At 41.1% G+C, this 18043-nt stretch overlaps 2 protein-coding genes across 14 annotated transcripts in view; both read right to left on the bottom strand.

The window, feature by feature from the left end:
• Positions 1–401: 401 nt before the first annotated feature.
• The window catches only part of LOC129771658 (trichohyalin), a 75301-nt gene continuing 57659 nt past the window's right edge, over positions 402–18043 (bottom strand). For all 12 annotated transcript variants that reach the window (XM_055775537.1, XM_055775538.1, XM_055775539.1 and 9 more), the window contains 4 exons: positions 3768–6141; positions 3510–3697; positions 3244–3450; positions 402–3174 (listed from right to left, as the gene is read on the bottom strand). In XM_055775537.1, the coding sequence (XP_055631512.1) occupies positions 936–3174; positions 3244–3450; positions 3510–3697; positions 3768–6141 (5008 nt within the window). In that variant the 3' untranslated portion in view covers positions 402–935. The remainder of the gene's footprint in view (positions 3175–3243; positions 3451–3509; positions 3698–3767; positions 6142–18043) is intronic.
• On the bottom strand, positions 6148–16763 carry LOC129771661 (uncharacterized). Of its 2 annotated transcripts, none has more exons than XM_055775543.1 (2): positions 16171–16763; positions 6148–14772 (listed from the first exon to the last, which is right to left on the bottom strand). In XM_055775543.1, exon 2 carries the CDS (start codon positions 11175–11177, stop codon positions 10167–10169), a length of 1011 nt encoding a protein of 336 aa, XP_055631518.1. In that variant the 5' UTR covers positions 11178–14772; positions 16171–16763; the 3' UTR covers positions 6148–10166. The 2 variants fall into 2 exon arrangements, with proteins under 2 accessions (XP_055631518.1, XP_055631519.1); XM_055775544.1 differs by lacking the exon at positions 16171–16763 and adding an exon at positions 15406–15941 and having other exon boundaries at positions 6148–14604.

The raw sequence follows: 18043 nt of genomic DNA, 5'->3' as shown, positions 1-18043 counted from the left end.
CAAAGTGTCCGAAATATGATTCAGAACGGTACATAACGTTTTGTTTTTTGTGTCCCGCGTTGGACCTCTGACCATCTGGTCACGTTAATTACATGTATCTGATTTCGTTTCCGATAAGAGATGTCGTTGAAAGAACGGATAATATCATGTATCTCTAGAGGCTTAGTAGAATGTAATGCAGGTTAAGGACGTCATTGCAGCGTTTGTACTTCGTATTGGAAGTGGCTGAATATTTATTCTAGAGGTTCACGAAAGACTCCAAACGACATAGAGGTTGACGCTGGCCATGCAAGCTATTCAAAAAAGGACACACACAGCATCAATTCACAGTGAAATTCGAGACAGGACAACGAAAATAGGCTAGGTCCAAGAGCTCGGTAATAAATCCATAAAACCCTTGGTATTTTGCCAAAACTTTTATTTTTTTCTTAATCGATTATTATACAAAACAAATGAATCAACAATCAGAGGATAGATATTCGACCTCTGTTCTATGGACTGACTAGTAACGCATGTTGTGCTCTGCGAATCCTGTCGAAAGTTTCTCAGGTAACATACTTCTTCGTTTTCTAATCCCTATGATACAAACTAACAGCAATGTTCGTTTTTTCTCGTTTACAAATTCTGTCTTTAAAATTGATTCAGTTGTGTTAGAAGTGCAGTACAAAAATAATATTTCGCCCAGCGTGCTCTTGTAAAATCGGACCATGATTAGTAGATAATGAAGTGATTCAACTATATTTGCTAAATGATCAAACCCTATAGTTTAGTAAACTCTCAAATGCAGATTGTAGATTTTTTTTTGAAATATGCTGTAAAAATATTCATGTTCTAATTGTTCACCGAAAAAAGTTTACAGTTATAAAAGTAAAAAAAAAAATCATCACAACGAACGGTGTGAACAGATTCCTTCACTGACGTTGTAAAATCCGCAATTAGGCGTTCCCACTGTTACCGGGAGGAGTAAAGTAATCCCAATGGTGATGATGAACTGCCTTCTCTCCACTCATTCCCAAAGCCATCAAACCGGCTACGATAACAATCAGAATGATGAGGGCAATGTGTAAATCACGTTTATTTTCGTCCTTGCTGCTGGCCCGTAGAATGGTCATCAACTCATCGCCCGTTTGCCGAATAGATGAACCACATGCTCTAATCAGTTGACTGCCAAGCATCGGAATCGATGGTTCGGGTGAGCGTGTTCCATGGCTTCCATGTCTGCGTTGCTCCCGCTGGAATTCCTCTTCCGAAGTTGATTCTCTCCTTGAACGGTGATGTCTTCGTCGTCGATTCGGTGCATGTGGAAGAGCAGCTTCATCGTCGGAAAAGTTTCTAGCGTGATATAGCGGTTGTGGGGCATGTGAATATGGCAAATACTCATGGTAGGGATACTGAGCTGCCATAGGAACTTGGGATCCCAATCGTGGAAGAGGTGGTCGAAGAGGTATCTCTTCCTTCGAGGATGCTTTCTCAGCAACGATTGCCTCGGGAACGGACTCTCCAGTTTCGGGTAGAACATCAACTGATTCGGTGTTCTCTACAGTCGCCTCGTTCTTCGCTTCCGATGGTGTTTCGACGGATTGAATTCCAGTGTTATTTTCTTGTGCAGCAAGTTCCTCTGCTTTCAATCTACGCTGTTCGGCTTCCCTCGCTCGTTGAAATTCTGCTTCAATTGCACGCTGAAGTTCTGCTTCTCTAGCGTGTTTAAGTTCAGCTTCACGAATCCTTTGCATCTCGGCTTCCTGGGCTCTCTGTAACTCCGTCTCCCTTAACCGTTGGTGTTCCAGTTCCAAGGCACGCTGTAGTTCATGTTCGCGCATTCTTTGTTCTTCGAGTTCTCTCGCTCTCTGCTGTTCCAACTTACGTGAGCGTTGCAATTCCAGCTCTCTGGCGTGATGTAGCTCACGTTCTCTTTCACGTGCCTTCTCAAGTTCGATTTCACGCTCACGTAGAAGTTCGCGTTCTCTTTCCCGTTGAAGTTCACGTTCCTTCTCTTGCTGTTCGAGCATAATTTGCTGTTGCTGTTGTGCCAACAGAAGTTGTTGCTGCTGCTGCTGTTGCTGTAAAAGAAGTGCTTTCTGTTGTTCTTGCTGCTGTTGAATTTGTTCTCTAAGTTGTTGAGTTTCGTGCAGTTGTTGATTCTGCTGGTTCAGTAGTTGGTTTTGTTGTTCCATGAGTCGCTGTTCTTGGAGTGTTTTTTGCTCCTCTTGTTGCTTCCGTAATTCCTCCAGCTGTTGCTTATGTAGTTCTTGCAGTTCTGAAATGTGTTGCTGCTCACTAGTTCTCAAACGTTCGACTATCTCTTCGATGACATTGGAAGGGATTTCAACACCTCTTGTCTGATCAATAGAAGGTGACACCAATGATCTTCTTCTGAGAGGTACAGTGGGTTCCGATTGAACGTGTTTGCTTTCCTCTTTGTGAAATTCTTGAAATTTCATAGCTTCAATTTCGAAGTTTGGTTGTTTCCTTGTGTCAGCAGTTACCTTTTCGTCGGATACATATTTTTTCACTAATTGTGCTATATAGTTATCATCTTCTGCGTGCGCTAAATCTTGATCAGTGAGATTCTCACTGCTTAGCGGTCGTCGATCCATGCTGCTCGAAGTGAATCGATCTCTAATGTTGGATTCAGAGGGTGTTGACACCCTACGTTCCAGTAGGACAGCAGCTGGTGTTTCGGGTCTGCTACCATGCAGAGATAAGGAAGAAGTCGAATCTCTGAATTTCTGGATATCTCTCATTAAATTACTGGCCTCCGCCAGTTGACGGGCGCGGTCTATCTCCGCTTGTTGTTCTTCCTTCAAAATTTCTTGAAGCGTTTTTACAGATTTATCAGCAGCATTCCGACCACTAATAGTATCAGATACTTCCATGTCCAGTTCATAATCTTCCGACACTGGATCAGTCTGAATCGCTATTTCTACTTCTTCGACAACTCTTGGTTCGAACGTTTCTGTTACAACTATTTTCTCTGCGTCATCATCAAAGTCATGTCTGTCGTCGCCTTCGGGCTTACGCGGTTTTTTATGATCTCGCGGTGGTCTTGGCGGAGGCGGAAGCGGCCGATCTTTCATTTTATATACCGGTGCCTGGTGTGTCTGTGCCAGAGTTTCAGTGTCTTCAATTTCCTCGTATTGTGTCACGTCCTCTTTGCTAACGCTCGATGATTTCCTGTTGTGTCGGAATAGAAACCATTACTCTGTGTGTTTACCTTTATTTTTAGTAGCTCTGAGTACTTACATTTGTTGTTCTTCTGTAGCAATTCTAGTACGAGGTGGCCTGTTAGGACTTATTGTGCTGTAATTGCGAGATGGCCGCATCGGTGATACCGAGTGGTAATTTGGCAAGGTGTTGTATGGGCGTTGCTCATCTAGAGAACGCGTTGACTTTCTACGGCGTATCGGAGCTGGTGGACGAGGTGGAGGATCTTTGCGTACAATTGCGTAGCTGTAATTTTTATGAATTTTAGAAAAAATAATCTCATCGTACTGTTACCTTTACAATACCCATTTGATTCAGTCAAATCAATTGTATGTTTACGCATTACGCTATCTTCAGCTCCAAAAGTATAAGAGGTGGTATCATCCTCGAAGGTTTTCGAAATCTGAGATCGTGAGCGGGATCTTCTAGGTGTAGGTAAAGGTGTTGTGAAGCTTTCTTCCTGTGCCAGAGATACTTCTTCGCCAAACACATGCTACAATTGAAAAAAAAAATAAACGTTAACTGACTGAACTTTACTGAATATCCATGGATACAAGATCTACCGTTTCGGGTCCTACGATAAAGCTATTGTAAATAGATTTCGGCGCCATTCCATTAGCGAATTGATCTACGTCCGTTGAAGTGACATCACGGAAGCGCTTCTTTCGACGTCGAGGCGGTGTTGGCGGAACAGCTGTGCCAACACGAGAAAATCCATTTCCTACGTTTTCATCGTCCATAAAGCGTTCATCTTTTTCAGGGGACCCCTCGGGCTGTTCGCTAGTATACTTACGCTCATGCTCATACAATTCTACATCTTCCTCCTCCTGTTGGTATGAATCGTACGGTACCTTTTGCTGTTCATCATCGTATTGGTCCGTACTAAACGATTTTTTATTGTGCTTGCGTACAGGACGATCCGGAGGGAAAGTTTTGTAGAAATCGTCGTTTTTACGAAACTCGTCAGTGAAACTTTGTTTGTTCGAGAGATCATCTGACTCGAAGCTAGGCTGGTAGTAGTTGTGGAGTTGCTCAGCGCTACGTTCGCCGCGATAATCCACACTTGTTCTTTCGCTAGCGTCGACATCTTCATCGTAATACGCTTCGTACTGTCCCATTTCGGCCAACGCGTTCTTGGGAGTACTCAAGCCTTCTTTTATCGCAGTGCTTATGTATTCACCCATTTGTATGTTGTCTTTGGATATTCCTTTCTGCCGGAGGAAGAATTCGTCATCATCAATTTCCTCCAAGACACCCTTGCGTCGACGGATTCCGGAACTTCCCGACGATTGGCATTCCTTGTTGGAGTAAGGAGTGGTAGAACGCAAGTCGTAATCCTTTTCCGATTGTTCTGCAGTATCGCCTAAGAATCTGGCACGATCTCGTTCGCTGAGACCCATCGTTTCATTCTCACGAGCAATTCGAAGTTGGTCCTCTTCATCGAGAAAATCAAAATCATTGCTGTTCATGTCTATGTTTTGCCTAATTTTCTGGCCAAGTGAGCTGGCCCAGAATTGCTTTTCTTCCTCCGATGCCAAATCGGACTCCTGTCGTTCCATTGGGGGTTTCCGCTTCAGAAACTCGTCATGCCTAGCAGCCGAAAGAAGATGAATCTCACGGTTTTCCTTGTCGTACTCTTCCAGCTGCTTCTGCTCCGCGGTAAGAGCGAGTTCAGGTGCTTCGAGGTCAGCGCTTTCCAACTTTTGACGCATGTGCCTTTCGGTGGATGTTTCGCGTTCGCCTAGTTCACTCCCAGAGAAGAACCGATTGCTAGCTGTGTCTTCCGATGACTTATCAGCCCAACGAGAAATGAAAGAAGCACCTTTCGGACGTGATGTTCTGCCTGCTTTAGTGAATTCTAGCGGTGGTGGCGTTGAAGCACGCACGCTTGCATTGCTGGGTACAGATTTTTGGCGCTTGAATTTATCTAGAAGTCGTGGATAAGTGCTAAAATTGGTGTAATCTATTTTCTTCTTGGTGCCATCGGTACCATTATCAGACGGAGATTCGATATCAGATGGAGTCGCACCAGTGGCCGGGGAAGGGGACGGTTCCTTCATCGATTTGCTGCGTTGTAGCTTAATCATGCCGATCTTTTCTGGCATTTTTAGCTTGGAGAAATCAGGCTTTTCCGTGAGGAATTTTGGCATTTCAGGGCGTTTGAATTTGGACATGTCGGGACCCTTCAGTTTGGGCATTTTTGGTTTTGTTATCTTAGTGAACTCTGGTCTTTTGAATTCTGGTTTTTGAATCTTGGGCATGTGGATGTTTTTGAATGTCGAGAACTCGGATTTTTTTTTGGTGGGGGTATCCTCTGCTATTGGCTCTTCAGTGGCTTCCTCTCGTGTAGCTTCCATTTCAACCTCAGTGGATGTCGGAACTTCATCAGACTGTGACTCGGCCTTGGGTTCCGCAATAGTGAAATCGAATGTTTCAATCTCTGGCGTAGTTACAACTTCTGGTGAAGCTAGCGGAGCAACGGATTTGTCCTTTTTAACGTTTATGTTGGACACCTTGGTTTTGAACCTATCGGTTTGTTTGCGTAGCTTCTCATGCAAGCTTTTACCGCCTTCCTGAGCTTTGGCCATAGCATTTTTGCTGCTTTCCTGGGCTCTGGCCATCGCTTTCTTACTACTTTCCTGGGCACGTGCCATTACCGCCTTCATTTTGCTGGTCTTTTCTTGTGAAATCTCAACGGGTTCCGCTGTTTCAACCGTTTCTTCTTCGGAAGGGCGGTTAAAGTAGCGATCTTCAATGTTTTTCTGTAGCTCTTCCATACTGACGCTATCGTCTTCCTGCTTGGTGACGCGCAATGAAGAGCTCGACAGTTTCCGCTTTGTTTCTGGGGCAGCTGGAGCCAAGCTGGTCGAGACTTCAGTAGACTTAGCATTGGATAACGCTTCAACTGGTTCACCAATTGGTTCATATTCATGGTCACTGGAATGGCAAAGGAAATTTTCAGATTTCAGGGAGAATTCAAAGAGAAAAACAAAAAAAGTTGAGGCAACAGATGGGCGATTATATGTGGGATTGCTTCTCAGTAACATTTATTCGATAGAAACGATTAGAGTTTCCCCTTATCATTTTCAGCATTTACTCACAACACAATTCTCATAATTTCGTTTCGATAGATATGAACATTATTCTTTTTAAGGATATAATCATCCTCATCCCGTAACCCGAACGGATTTGGAATTTCGCAATCCGATCGAGATTGACTTTTGCATTCTGTAATCCATCCAAAATTCAAACCCATTCGACATATGCAAAAGTGGAAAAATTGCCTAGACGCGAAACAAACGTCAAACTGATTCATCCATATTCGTGAAACTATTCACTCTCTATCACATTAGCAGGCCCGAATGCTGTTTCAAATTGTTGAAATTTGAATGAAAATTATTACTTGATGTTATTTAATTGCTTTGAACATGTAGTTCTCACCTTACTTAACTATTTTTCTGCAATTTTCCTAGCATTTCTGTACAAACTTTATCCATAATATAAAATTATTATCAGACACAATTCGCATTGCCTTGAATGTTGCCACTTTTGCATATGTCGATTGGGTTTGAGCCTCAGAAGTCGATTCCGTTCGAGTTACAGAATGCAACATCGTTCAAATTTGAAGTCCGTTCGGGTTACGGAATAAAAGTGAGCTTTATCCTTTTTTTATTTTTTTATTTTACAAATGTCAACAGGCCTAACGTTTGCCCCAATCAACATAAACATTTCCGAGGAAATAACGAAAAATCCAATGTGCATTCATGATTAACAAACGAATTTATGTTTTTGTAAAAGGTAATACGCAAACATATTGAAAGAAATATGCGAAGATGCAGTAACTGATAAAAGTTTTTGAACCAATCTGTAATGAGCTTCAAATATAAATTTGTTGTACAAAATTCGCGATTCAAGGCATATAACCGAACCTGGATCCAACTCGTTCGGAAGGCGTTGGAAGATTGGGGGATAAATGGCACCCTACTAAACATTGTTAAAATCTTCGCAACAAACCAAGATCCCCACGGTAGTGATCACCTACCAATAATTTTATCGATCGCTAATGAATGAAGCTCTCGTGAGTCAGTCAATATTTCGTATGACCTCACAAAGAATATTGACTGGAGAAATAAATTTGCGGAAATAATATCTGAAGCAATTGTTTCAATGCATGAACTCCCTCCACTCGAAAAGTATAACTCAAACTCGATATAAAGTTTGATTTACGAAAACGCACTTCAAGCTCAAAAGGAACGTATACCGGCTACCACTTTCCGACGTCGTCCTCCATCACTTTGGTGGGACAATGAGTGTTCAAAGGCCTACCTTGAAAAATCATCCGCTTTCAAAAAATTCAGGAAAACTGGATTAGTGGAATGGTTTCGAAAGTACCAAGATCTAGAGTTCCAAAACACTACCAAATCCTTTGGTAAATCTTCTAGGTGTCCTTTGGTAGTGTTTTGGAACACGCACAACACGCACAGGGCGTAGGGCGTCCTGTTTCATGATGCCATGAACAATGAACAGGTTTACTAGACATTAAGGTTCGTTTAGAAAAAGTGTAAACTGAACTGAACTGTATTAGATTAGCATGATTCCTTGCTGTGGTGGCTGAGAGCAGACAAATGACCAGAACGGTAAAAAAGGTGTGGTAGCTGTGAGCAATCAAGCGACCGCAAAGAGTTGATATATCCTCAATGAATGGGTGGATTCAGATTACAATAAAACATGGGTGGAAACAGATTACAAAGGAAAAAGAAAGTGAGAAGGAATAGGGAAATTGTGTAAGAATAGAATAAAAACTCATCGGCAATACCGAAGTTATGATTCACCAACACCAAAGCCAATGACAAACAATGAAGTTTTTTTTCGAAAACAATATTCATGAAGGGTTCATTTTTTTAGTCAATTTATTCATGTTCCGGGTAGATTACTTCACGTACAAATCACAACAACAGCTGAAACATGAAATGAACATAACAAAATATATTCAAACTAACAGTCCTTGAGGTACTACATGGGTTGAAAAATCCCGGGATTTTTCAACAGATGGCGCCACTACAAATGAACAAAATTCATTTCGAGAGGTTCGAATTTCAAAAGAACGAGTGGGATACATTTTGCACGACATTTTGGACATGAAAAAGCTAACCGCGCGATGGGTGCCGCGTTCGCTGATCGTCGACCAAAAACAGCGGCACGTTGATGATTCAACAGCCGGTTTGGCGTTGTTGAAGCGTTATCAAGTGGCCTTATTTCGACTTTTTGTAACAATGGATAGACGTGGATCCATTACCACAGTCCTGAGTCCAATAGGAAGTCTGCAGAGTGGTACCTAGTCATATTTCGAAGACTTAGTTTCATACAACGGAAAGGGAATCGAAATGCTGGAAACTCACTATACTAAATGTATTGCCCTCGAAGGAAACTATGTTAAGGAATAAATACAGCTTTGGCCAAAAAACGATTGTTTCCATTAAAAATCTCGGGACGTTTCAGCCCATGTAGTATTGTAACTTCTCTAAGGTTATGTCCCCGGAAAGTTTAACCTTTACTACCGAAAAATCTTGCAATTTTGTCTGGGATGTGAAAAAGTGGTCAAAACACTGGTTTAAAGCTTGTTAGGTGTTGATGTATCCTGCGACGAAGGTTTTTTTGCCCTCCAGTTCGGGATTTCTCCTTAATACCACTTCTTTTGGAAGACGGTACAATCCATTATAGTGAAAGTAAACGGATGAAATATTCAAGTTAAAGCTTCGTGCATCGTTTCACATGCGGAATGAAACTTTTTGACGATGATAACGAATATAGCGTATTTCTCGAATTCGAAATGAGGAAGCTTTCGGAGGATAAGTTCAAAAACCTTGGGCCTTATTCCCGTATCCACGTACTCTTACGTTCCTATTACGCTTACATCTCACTTCATTTTGTTGTACTTATTCCCGTTTCGTGAAGTGTAAAAATGAACTTCGTGTATTAAGCAGGGGTTAGACATCAATTGAATAGAGGCTACCCAAAATCAAAATCAATATGGCGTCATTTGTTTATCAACATATCATTTACGAGGATTGAAATCGAAAAATGCGCTGCTTTATTCTAACTGCATGAGCGATATTCATATTTCAGTTTCACATGGAGGTGTTCACATTTAACATGGAGTTTAAAGTTAGCCACTATTCGACTATATAACCGCACCGAGTTGTACACAACAGTAATTGATTGAACCAAAATGTCAGTAAACCGCAGCAATATTGAGTACACTGGCAATATGAGGGATTTGACGTTTTAGTCGTACCCCTGGTATTAAGTGGAGTGGATACCAAAATGACCGTGTGTTCATTTCCAATGTCGTTTCTAAGAGAAACGTCAGTTGTATTTTGTTTTGTTTATCCTCGAGTTGTGTCGATACACCCAGAAAATGGATTACTAAAAAAAGCTTCCAAAACTTTTGTAATTCAAACATTAGTAGAATGTACATATTTTCTGTAAATATTACCAATCGTTTGTAAAATGAATGCAATACACATCCCTACCAACGATTGATTCATTTTACTTCGCGGTCTTAGTAACATTTACAATTGTCATTACTGGCAACCGCGAAGAAAATGTAAATATAACATTATTAGTCTAATTACCGAGTTGATAATTAAGTTGAACGGCACTACTTTCCGATATTGATTTCTTCACAGAAGAAGGTCGAATTAACCCGAATTCGGGACAGGAAAGTAATATTCTTGAAAATCAATTCAATTTATGTTCTTTAATTAATATTGATACATATTGGATAGCAATGATTCGTCCTCGTCTGCTGCGGGAGAATTTGAAGACACTAAAGTCTTGTCCAGTTAGAATCCGTACGGAAGAAATCATTTATATCTCGGAGATAGAATGACATACAAAAAAGAGTGATCAACCAAAAGAAAGATATATTCTTGCACTTTTACAAAAAAATGTCCTTAAAATTATTTTTCTTCATTTCTGATGAAACTTCTCACTTTTCTGGTGATTCCTCCCATCAAACGTTGCACAGCGGCAGTGTCGACCTCTGTGGCCAGTTTTTTCCAGAATCTGGTCATCCCTGCAGCGTCCCGAGCCATTTTTCCGGTCTTCTTTAGCTTCCGCTTCATAATCGCCCAATATTTTTCAATTGGGCGGAATTGGGGGCAGTTTGGTGGGTTGAACTCCTTCTCGATAAAATCCACCCCGTTGTCGCGGTACCACTGGAGAACCTCCCGGCTATAGTGGCAACTCGCTAAGTCAGGCCAAAACTTAACGGGACCATTGTGTGCCTTTATGAAAGGCAACACACGCTCCTTCAGGCACTCTTCCTTGTACAATTTCGAATCCATGGTCTTTGTAGTGATGAAAACCGGCGTCTTCGCACCACAGGTGCATATACCCTGCCAGACCATCATCTTCTTGGCAAATTTGTCCATGAACATGAACTTGAATTTGGCGGGGACATCGCCTCGTGCCGTGGAAAGATAAAATTTTTGTCCCGGAAGTTGGCCGAAGTCCATTTTTACATAAGTTTCGTCATCCTGGAGCAGGCATCCATGGTACTTCGTTAGTACCTGATAATACAACTTACGAGCGCGAGTTTTCGTCACTAGACTCTGCTTCATCGTCCTATTTGGTTGCTTGATTGCTTTGTAGGAATGAAGTCCAGCTCGGTGAATGATTCGTCGAACGGTACTACGAGCGGCACCGTATTTCTGAGCGATATCATGTTCGGACAGTCCAGGGTTTGCTCTGACGGTTCTCAACACCTTCCAATTCAGCTGACGATCGTAGGTTCCGCTTCGACGCTTCTTTTGAACCGCCCGGTCCACGCTGTTCCGCTCGCGGAATCGTCTGAGCACATCACATACGGTAGTTTTAGCGATATCCAACTGTTTCGCGATCTTCGCACCCGACCACGTTGGATTGTCAACGTGGGTGTGCAAGATTAATTTTCTTCTTCTGTCTTCCATGTGGAATAACTCCGGACTTACGGCACGAAAAAATTTGAAACTTTTACCACCAGAAGAGGAAACATTTGTAAACAAACCGCTGTAAAAACTTTCTTGCAGCGGCCACTGACTGTGCCGCTGTAAAATGTGCAACGCGTACGGATTCTAACTGGACAAGACTTTACTTCAATAATAAGGAATCTGGGCACTTCGAAACACAAAAACGAACCCTGTCGAGTCCTAGATTCATCTTTATGCTATTGGATTTGGTCAAGGACAACTTCATAAATGCTTTGCAGATTGTGATCGGTGGTTCGATCAATTGGATGTTTTCCAGATTCGTCACGACAGAGGTTCCGTATCCACTGACGCGGCGCGTCAAGTCAATATTGCAACGGGGCATAGAGCAGGCCTCACCTAATACCGCCAGGGTTTCGTCAGCTTCGTGATATTTCCCGATTGTGTTTGGCTGAGAAGTAATTACACGCTGGTCCTGGGAGAGGATAATGGTGAGAATTGAGTAGTCTGGCGTAGCTATTTGTAGTAATGATTGTGTATTTTTTCCTAATTTGTAGCCGTGGATCAGACCCAATCGATGCAGGATCAGATGTCTATAGTTTAGATAGTTCAATGAATAATTTAAAAAAGTTAGTTAGTTCAATAAATGAACAAATATGCATACAAAAGATCAATAAATTAAATACAATATATGCATTAAAGTTGGGTTAACATAACATGTTTAGGGTGTATGTTAAATCAACGTTGGACCGACTGCTTCTACTAGGTTATACTGGCCGATTTAACATTTGTTTACCATTCTTATCGCGTAATATGTACGAATCTGGGTCATGCGAATGGAATCAAATTGATAGTCAAAAAGAAACCAATTGAAATGTCAATAATCAGGAAGGAAAAAAGTTTCTTTTCTTAAAATAAACCACATAGAGAAAGTATCGTTATGAAAGACAATAATAATCTAATTAAATTAAATGAAAGAACTACATTTTTTCATCAATTAATGCTAGCGTTTGAAATCATGAAAGCACAACTGACAATTCGGTAGATTTGCAGAAATTAGTTTTGGTATATTCAGAAATTTCAGTCTTATTGACTTCAAAACTCCTCTAAACTTAATTGTAATTCAATTTTACTTCTCGCCAAATGTTAGGTTTTAATTATTTCGAACACTAGAGTTGTATTATTTGATCTATTTCCTTTCTAAAAATACGAATTACCCAAGTTACAACCTTTATTTCAATTCTATTTCGGTCACAAAAGGTTAATAAACAAAGCCCGAGTGATGAAAACGTTTGCTCTTACTATATTAGAAACGTTTGACAGCATGGGGAAAAAAAGCTGTAAGAATTTTTTTTCAACCAAAATGCACTTGAAAAATAGATTCAAGTAGATTCAAAAATTATTAATCATTGGTAATATTTACCAAAAAACTCGTCATATATACTAACTTTTTGGGAGAGTGTATGATTATGATGAGCACGGGGAATCGCTCTGTTTACACAAGCGAGAGCGTGAAGTGTAAACCAGAATAACATCGGTGGATGAACTTGGTATATTCATAATGAATTCAACCAAATGTTTACAGTGGCGTGCAATCCGGAATAAGGTTGTACTCACTCCACATTGTTTTCACGTGTAGTGTATTCGGGAATAAGGCCCCTTGTCTGACCGTGAGCTAAAGGTATAAGCGATCCAGACTGAGGAGCGGAATGACATTGCGCGAACAGATTTCGGATGAATGACGACTTCTGAACATCAGATAGAAAGCGACAAGGATAGAGGCAGCGTCTTCGTTGACAGTACTTCAATCAGTGAAGCATTCCGGCTCAGGGCGAGGATCGCCCAAGATCCGTAAATCCAGCAACTTCTTGTTAAGACACAACTTTGAACAGTCCAAGCTGTCACAACCTCGGACAAACCCTTGAAATTAAAAATTAAATGTGAAGTTGTGATCAAGAGCGAAAAATGTCATGGTTGATTGTTCATGGTTTATCTGACATTATGGCAGATGGGCCGTATCTAAATCTGATTGTACTGGAACAGTTCTGCAGTCAAATCTGTAACTATTTAATATCACTCAGCTCTCTCCAACCAACATTCCCAGCGGTGTTCAGCTACGATTCAGGGTTGTGTTCGGAGGTGGAGGTGAAGTTCACGTTGAACTTCACTTCACCTTCATCTCAGCGGAGACGCGAAGTTGAACCGATGAGAACGGGCAAACATAACTAAACCGGTTGTTTTCTCGGAGTATTCGGAAAGCAAGTGACATAATACGTTTCGGTGAGTCGATCCAACGGACCTCAACAGTACATCTTCGCTAAGCTAACGAGCTGCAAGGTGTACATTTGAATAGACTTTTTGGATGGGTTCTGGCCAGTGGATGAGGACGAAAGTTGTCGTGAATTGTTCATTATTAATACAAAAGGTTTCCATCAGGTATAAACCTTCTCAACAGCTCATAGATAAGATGCTAACTGGATTCAACTGAACATGTGAATATTCCGACGATTCAGCAAACACCCTCGATCGAATTTAGAAGTTCGGAAAAGCAGAAAAGTGCTCGTTCGGTCAGATCGTCAGTTCGCCAGATCAATTACCTGAACGCCTTATCGAGATACAAGCGCAAAAAGACGTCACTGTAGTTCGATTGTTTCTCAGGACGATAGACCACTAATATATATCCACTATATGAGACACTACAATCCACAGCATGGTATGTTACTGCTACCACTATTATAGCGGATGCGTCATCGGATGGAGTTGATGTGACTGTCAACCAGATCGCGCGGAACTGGAGATTATCTTCGCTGTGACCAAATCACGCTCCACATCTTCGGGTCTGTAACTTCCCGTCCGTTACTCGTGAGTGTCTAGCTCAAACCGCACGACGTTCTCACCACAGGGTCGTTCCTCTAGAACTCACCGGCAGCATTAAGCTGTCAGTCGGGAGCTCGGGGTAAATGTTAAAAAGTGTTATACACACGATACAAGGACAGAACCCTCAGCCGCTTCCAACCTACTCAAAGGCTAGCGATGGCTCACACTTTCCCGCAAAACTAGAACGGGCGAGGCCTGAATCTCCTTTTGAGAACGGGAAAACGACAAAACGAGAATAAATAGAAATATATGTACGAAGAACATTCATGTAAGGTATACTAGGAAATTTTCAATTTATTACACGTGTATTGTGTTTGTAATGGTGTCCTATTCTATTTCTAAGTGTACGTACGTAGTGTACTTCTTATAATTTAATAGCTAACATTACATGTAACTTTCGGGGTTTGGTTATATTTACTATTTGTGACGTCACAATTAATGTTTCAATATTTGCGCATTTATAAATTTTGAGCAATGTGGTGTGGCCTGTGATCTGATGTTTTCCATTGTTGATTCGTCTGCTTCGTGTGAGTTAGTCTCACGATTTGGTCGTCTGTGACACGTCTGTCAAAGTCCACTGGCTCTTCAACCCCGATTGTAGATTGGGGTTAGGGCGTTCGTTCCAGCTTGGAACACCTACCAAAGCGCGTTGGTGGCTGGTGTCTGTCGTTGTCCAGACTATTTGAGAAGATACATGAAAAAAAAGGCCCACTGTGCGGACCTGCACAGTTGACGTTAGAATAAACTCAAATCACGACCAAGGCGCGTAGAAGTATATCCTAAGGTGGGCCAACTTGCTAAAACCATTTTTCGGCCATCTTGGAAGTCTACTGTGTTTTGTTTGTAAACAAAACACAACACGCTAGTGCCGAAGCTCGCTCCTGATCAGTCTGTCTCTTTCACGCTTCAAGGAAATAATTCCCCTTCTGCTTTCTTCCGTACTGTTTTCATATACCGCTCCCCTAACCAACTTAGTGACGAAACGGCCTCACCTAGTACCATAGACCCGTCTTGATCACGACCATCACCACGCTCTCACCACTTGCTCATTATAACATATTTTTACCTTTTTTGTAGTTTTTTTTTTGTTTCAGGTTCTTTATCGTCGTTACAGGTAAGTTTTCCTAATTGTTTCACCTTTTACAGGTTTGACTTCCTATCATAAATTGTTCAACTATTATATGTATATTTTTTTCAGGAACTATTTTCACAAATCTTTTCTTTAATTTCACATTTTACTCACATCTATCGAAACACCAACAAATACTTTCCTTTTCTATACCTACAATGAAAAAATCTCAAACACACTTATTTCACAAAAATGCAACATTAAATACAATTTACTACACACGACGCGCACTTCTAAACCCGCGCGTAGTTCTAGGCAGAAAGAATGGCCATCGCCGAGTCTTCATGTCTATTGTTGGAGAGGAGTGGAAAAAACCCAACTCCAACCTCAAAATTTCAGATTGCTCAAACCGACGCAGCCAGGCCCCTGCCAAGAGTATATGATCCGCGAGTCAAGATGTGTCGCAAATTTAGCTGTCATTGCCAAACTATCAAACCAAGACGGGTCTATGGTACTAGGTGAGGCCGTTTCGTCACTAAGTTGGTTAGGGGAGCGGTATATGAAAACAGTACGGAAGAAAGCAGAAGGGGAATTATTTCCTTGAAGCGTGAAAGAGACAGACTGATCACGAGCGAGCTTGGACACAAGCGTAATGTGTTTTGTTTACAAACAAAACACAGAAGACTTCCAAGATGGCTGAAGAGTGGTTTTAGCAAGTTGGCCCACTTTAGGATATACTTCTACGCGCCTTGTATCAAACTTCTCGGTGAGTTCAAGGCAGATCTATGAAACAAGGTGCGCCCATTCGCTAATCATAATTAACTCGAAACAATCGTCAAATTCGCGATAATTTAAAGAAGGCAGTTTTGCAATCTTAAAATTTGAAAGGAGATTCTTGAGTTATTCGATTACTTAAAACACGACGCTCTCTTAACCATTTGGCTATATATGTTCAGCCATTACTTCAGTTCGAATTGACAGCGACCAAACGAACGGCTAGACTTTTCCGAGAAAGAGGATAACAAATGGCATGCAATGATGAGTGCATACCGCTATGTGTTTGCTGCGCATAAACGTTGGTTTTGTTTACGCTGTTGGCATCATTGTTGTGTTTCGGTGACTGCTGCAAGTTGTTGTCTGCATTGCTGTTTTACGGAACGTGAGTGTTAGCGTTGAACTCGTGGTGCTAACCCCACGTACGATTAATTCACTTTGTGGAAGCGAGTTTATGATTCTGCGAATATTAGTCGAGCACAAGTTAGTACCATAAAAGGCCTATACTTATTGCTGGACTGAAAATATACACAGAAGAAGTGCACTCTAAGAATTTCCGAAAGTAACTGATACACTTTTAGACTTTCCGAGAGTAACTGATTAACTCCATTTATTTCAAATTCATCGAGTATTTATACACACGTGAATATACATTTTTTTGCTATCTTCCTTCTCTTTCTCTCCTAACGATGCATATAAGTCTATTTACGCGCGATGCAATATGTTTTCTATTTACATTATATACACATTATACACATATACTTTTGCTTTCTATTGAAGCCTGATTCTAGCAATTTCCTTCGCGCTGTGTGCTGGAGAATTGCATCACGTTCTATTGAGATTGCATCATGCATTATGTATTATTATATATATATCTTCTGTATGACTCATCGCGAACCAAAGAATCACTCGAAAGAAAAGGAAAACTCTCGACAGTAAAATATGTTTTCTCTAGAATTTTCTGGAATTGTGATGTTATCAAATTTTCTTCTGTAACCGTAACATCCTCCCCCTGGTAAACCTACTATGTTGGGTTAACAAGCATTTTCACGGTTACTAAAACTTATTCATGTATACTCTACCTAATCATGACTACTAACTTTAGTATTTACAAATTTTTCGGATTGTATTTTTGTGTTTTCATTTTTTCATTTTATCTCTTAACTCCTGTATCTTTTCTACATCTATTTTTTGTCTTTTTCCCCAATTGGGAAATTTCAATTCTAATTTTCTTTTCACTGTAGGCAATTCACTATGAATTATTCCGCTAAACGATGGATTCTCGTCGTTTGAAACAGGTTCAGCTTCCGTGGGTTGTATGTCCAGTACTGCAATCTTGGTAACTGGCCGCTTCCTTACTCCTTTGGATGTTTTAATGTCAACCGCTCTAACTTGGCCGTCTTTTCCTGGATATGTGTTGATGACACGGCCTTTTAACCACTCTGGCTTCGGTATGTTGTCTTCTGCGATTATTACTATGTCGTTGACCTTGATAGGTTCGACTCTATTTGTCCACTTCGCTCTTTTAATCAGCGTCGGTAAATATTCCGTTTTCCATTTATTCCAAAAGTGTGTCGAATAATGTTGCGCTAATTTCCACTGTTGTTTACTAAACTCGGTCGTTGTCGGAGAATATGATGCGAAGTATTCGCCAGCACGCCCGATGAGGAAATGGAATGGTGTTAATACTTCATCATTTATAGTCTCGATCGGTATGTCTGTCAATGGCCTAGAGTTCAGAATGAATTCCGCCTGTATAAGAGCTGATCTAAACGTGTCAACCTGAGGTTTGCGGTTTCCTCTTGCCTTCAGCATTTCCTTTAATGAACCTTTTACTATTCTTATCAGGCGCTCCCACGCGCCTCCAAAATGCGATGCTGTTGGTGGGTTAAACGTCCATTCAATTTCCATTGACGCTGCTTCGCCTAATCTCATTTTTCGATCGATTTCAACCATAAGGCCTTTCAATTCACGTTCGGCGCCGACAAAATTGGTTCCGTTATCGCTGTATATGTGTTTGATTTTTCCTCGTCGATTCTGCATATTTTTCAAACACATCAAGAATGAATCTGTGTCGAGTTTTTCCGCCATTTCAAGATGAGTCGCTCTGGTGGTTAAACACGTGAAGATAACACCCCATCTTTTTTCT

The sequence above is a fragment of the Toxorhynchites rutilus genome, chromosome 2 (genome assembly GCF_029784135.1).
Source record: "Toxorhynchites rutilus septentrionalis strain SRP chromosome 2, ASM2978413v1, whole genome shotgun sequence".
Taxonomy (NCBI): domain Eukaryota; kingdom Metazoa; phylum Arthropoda; class Insecta; order Diptera; family Culicidae; genus Toxorhynchites; species Toxorhynchites rutilus.
Note: the sequence above shows the minus strand (reverse complement) of the source record. Positions and strands in the feature narration are given on the sequence as shown.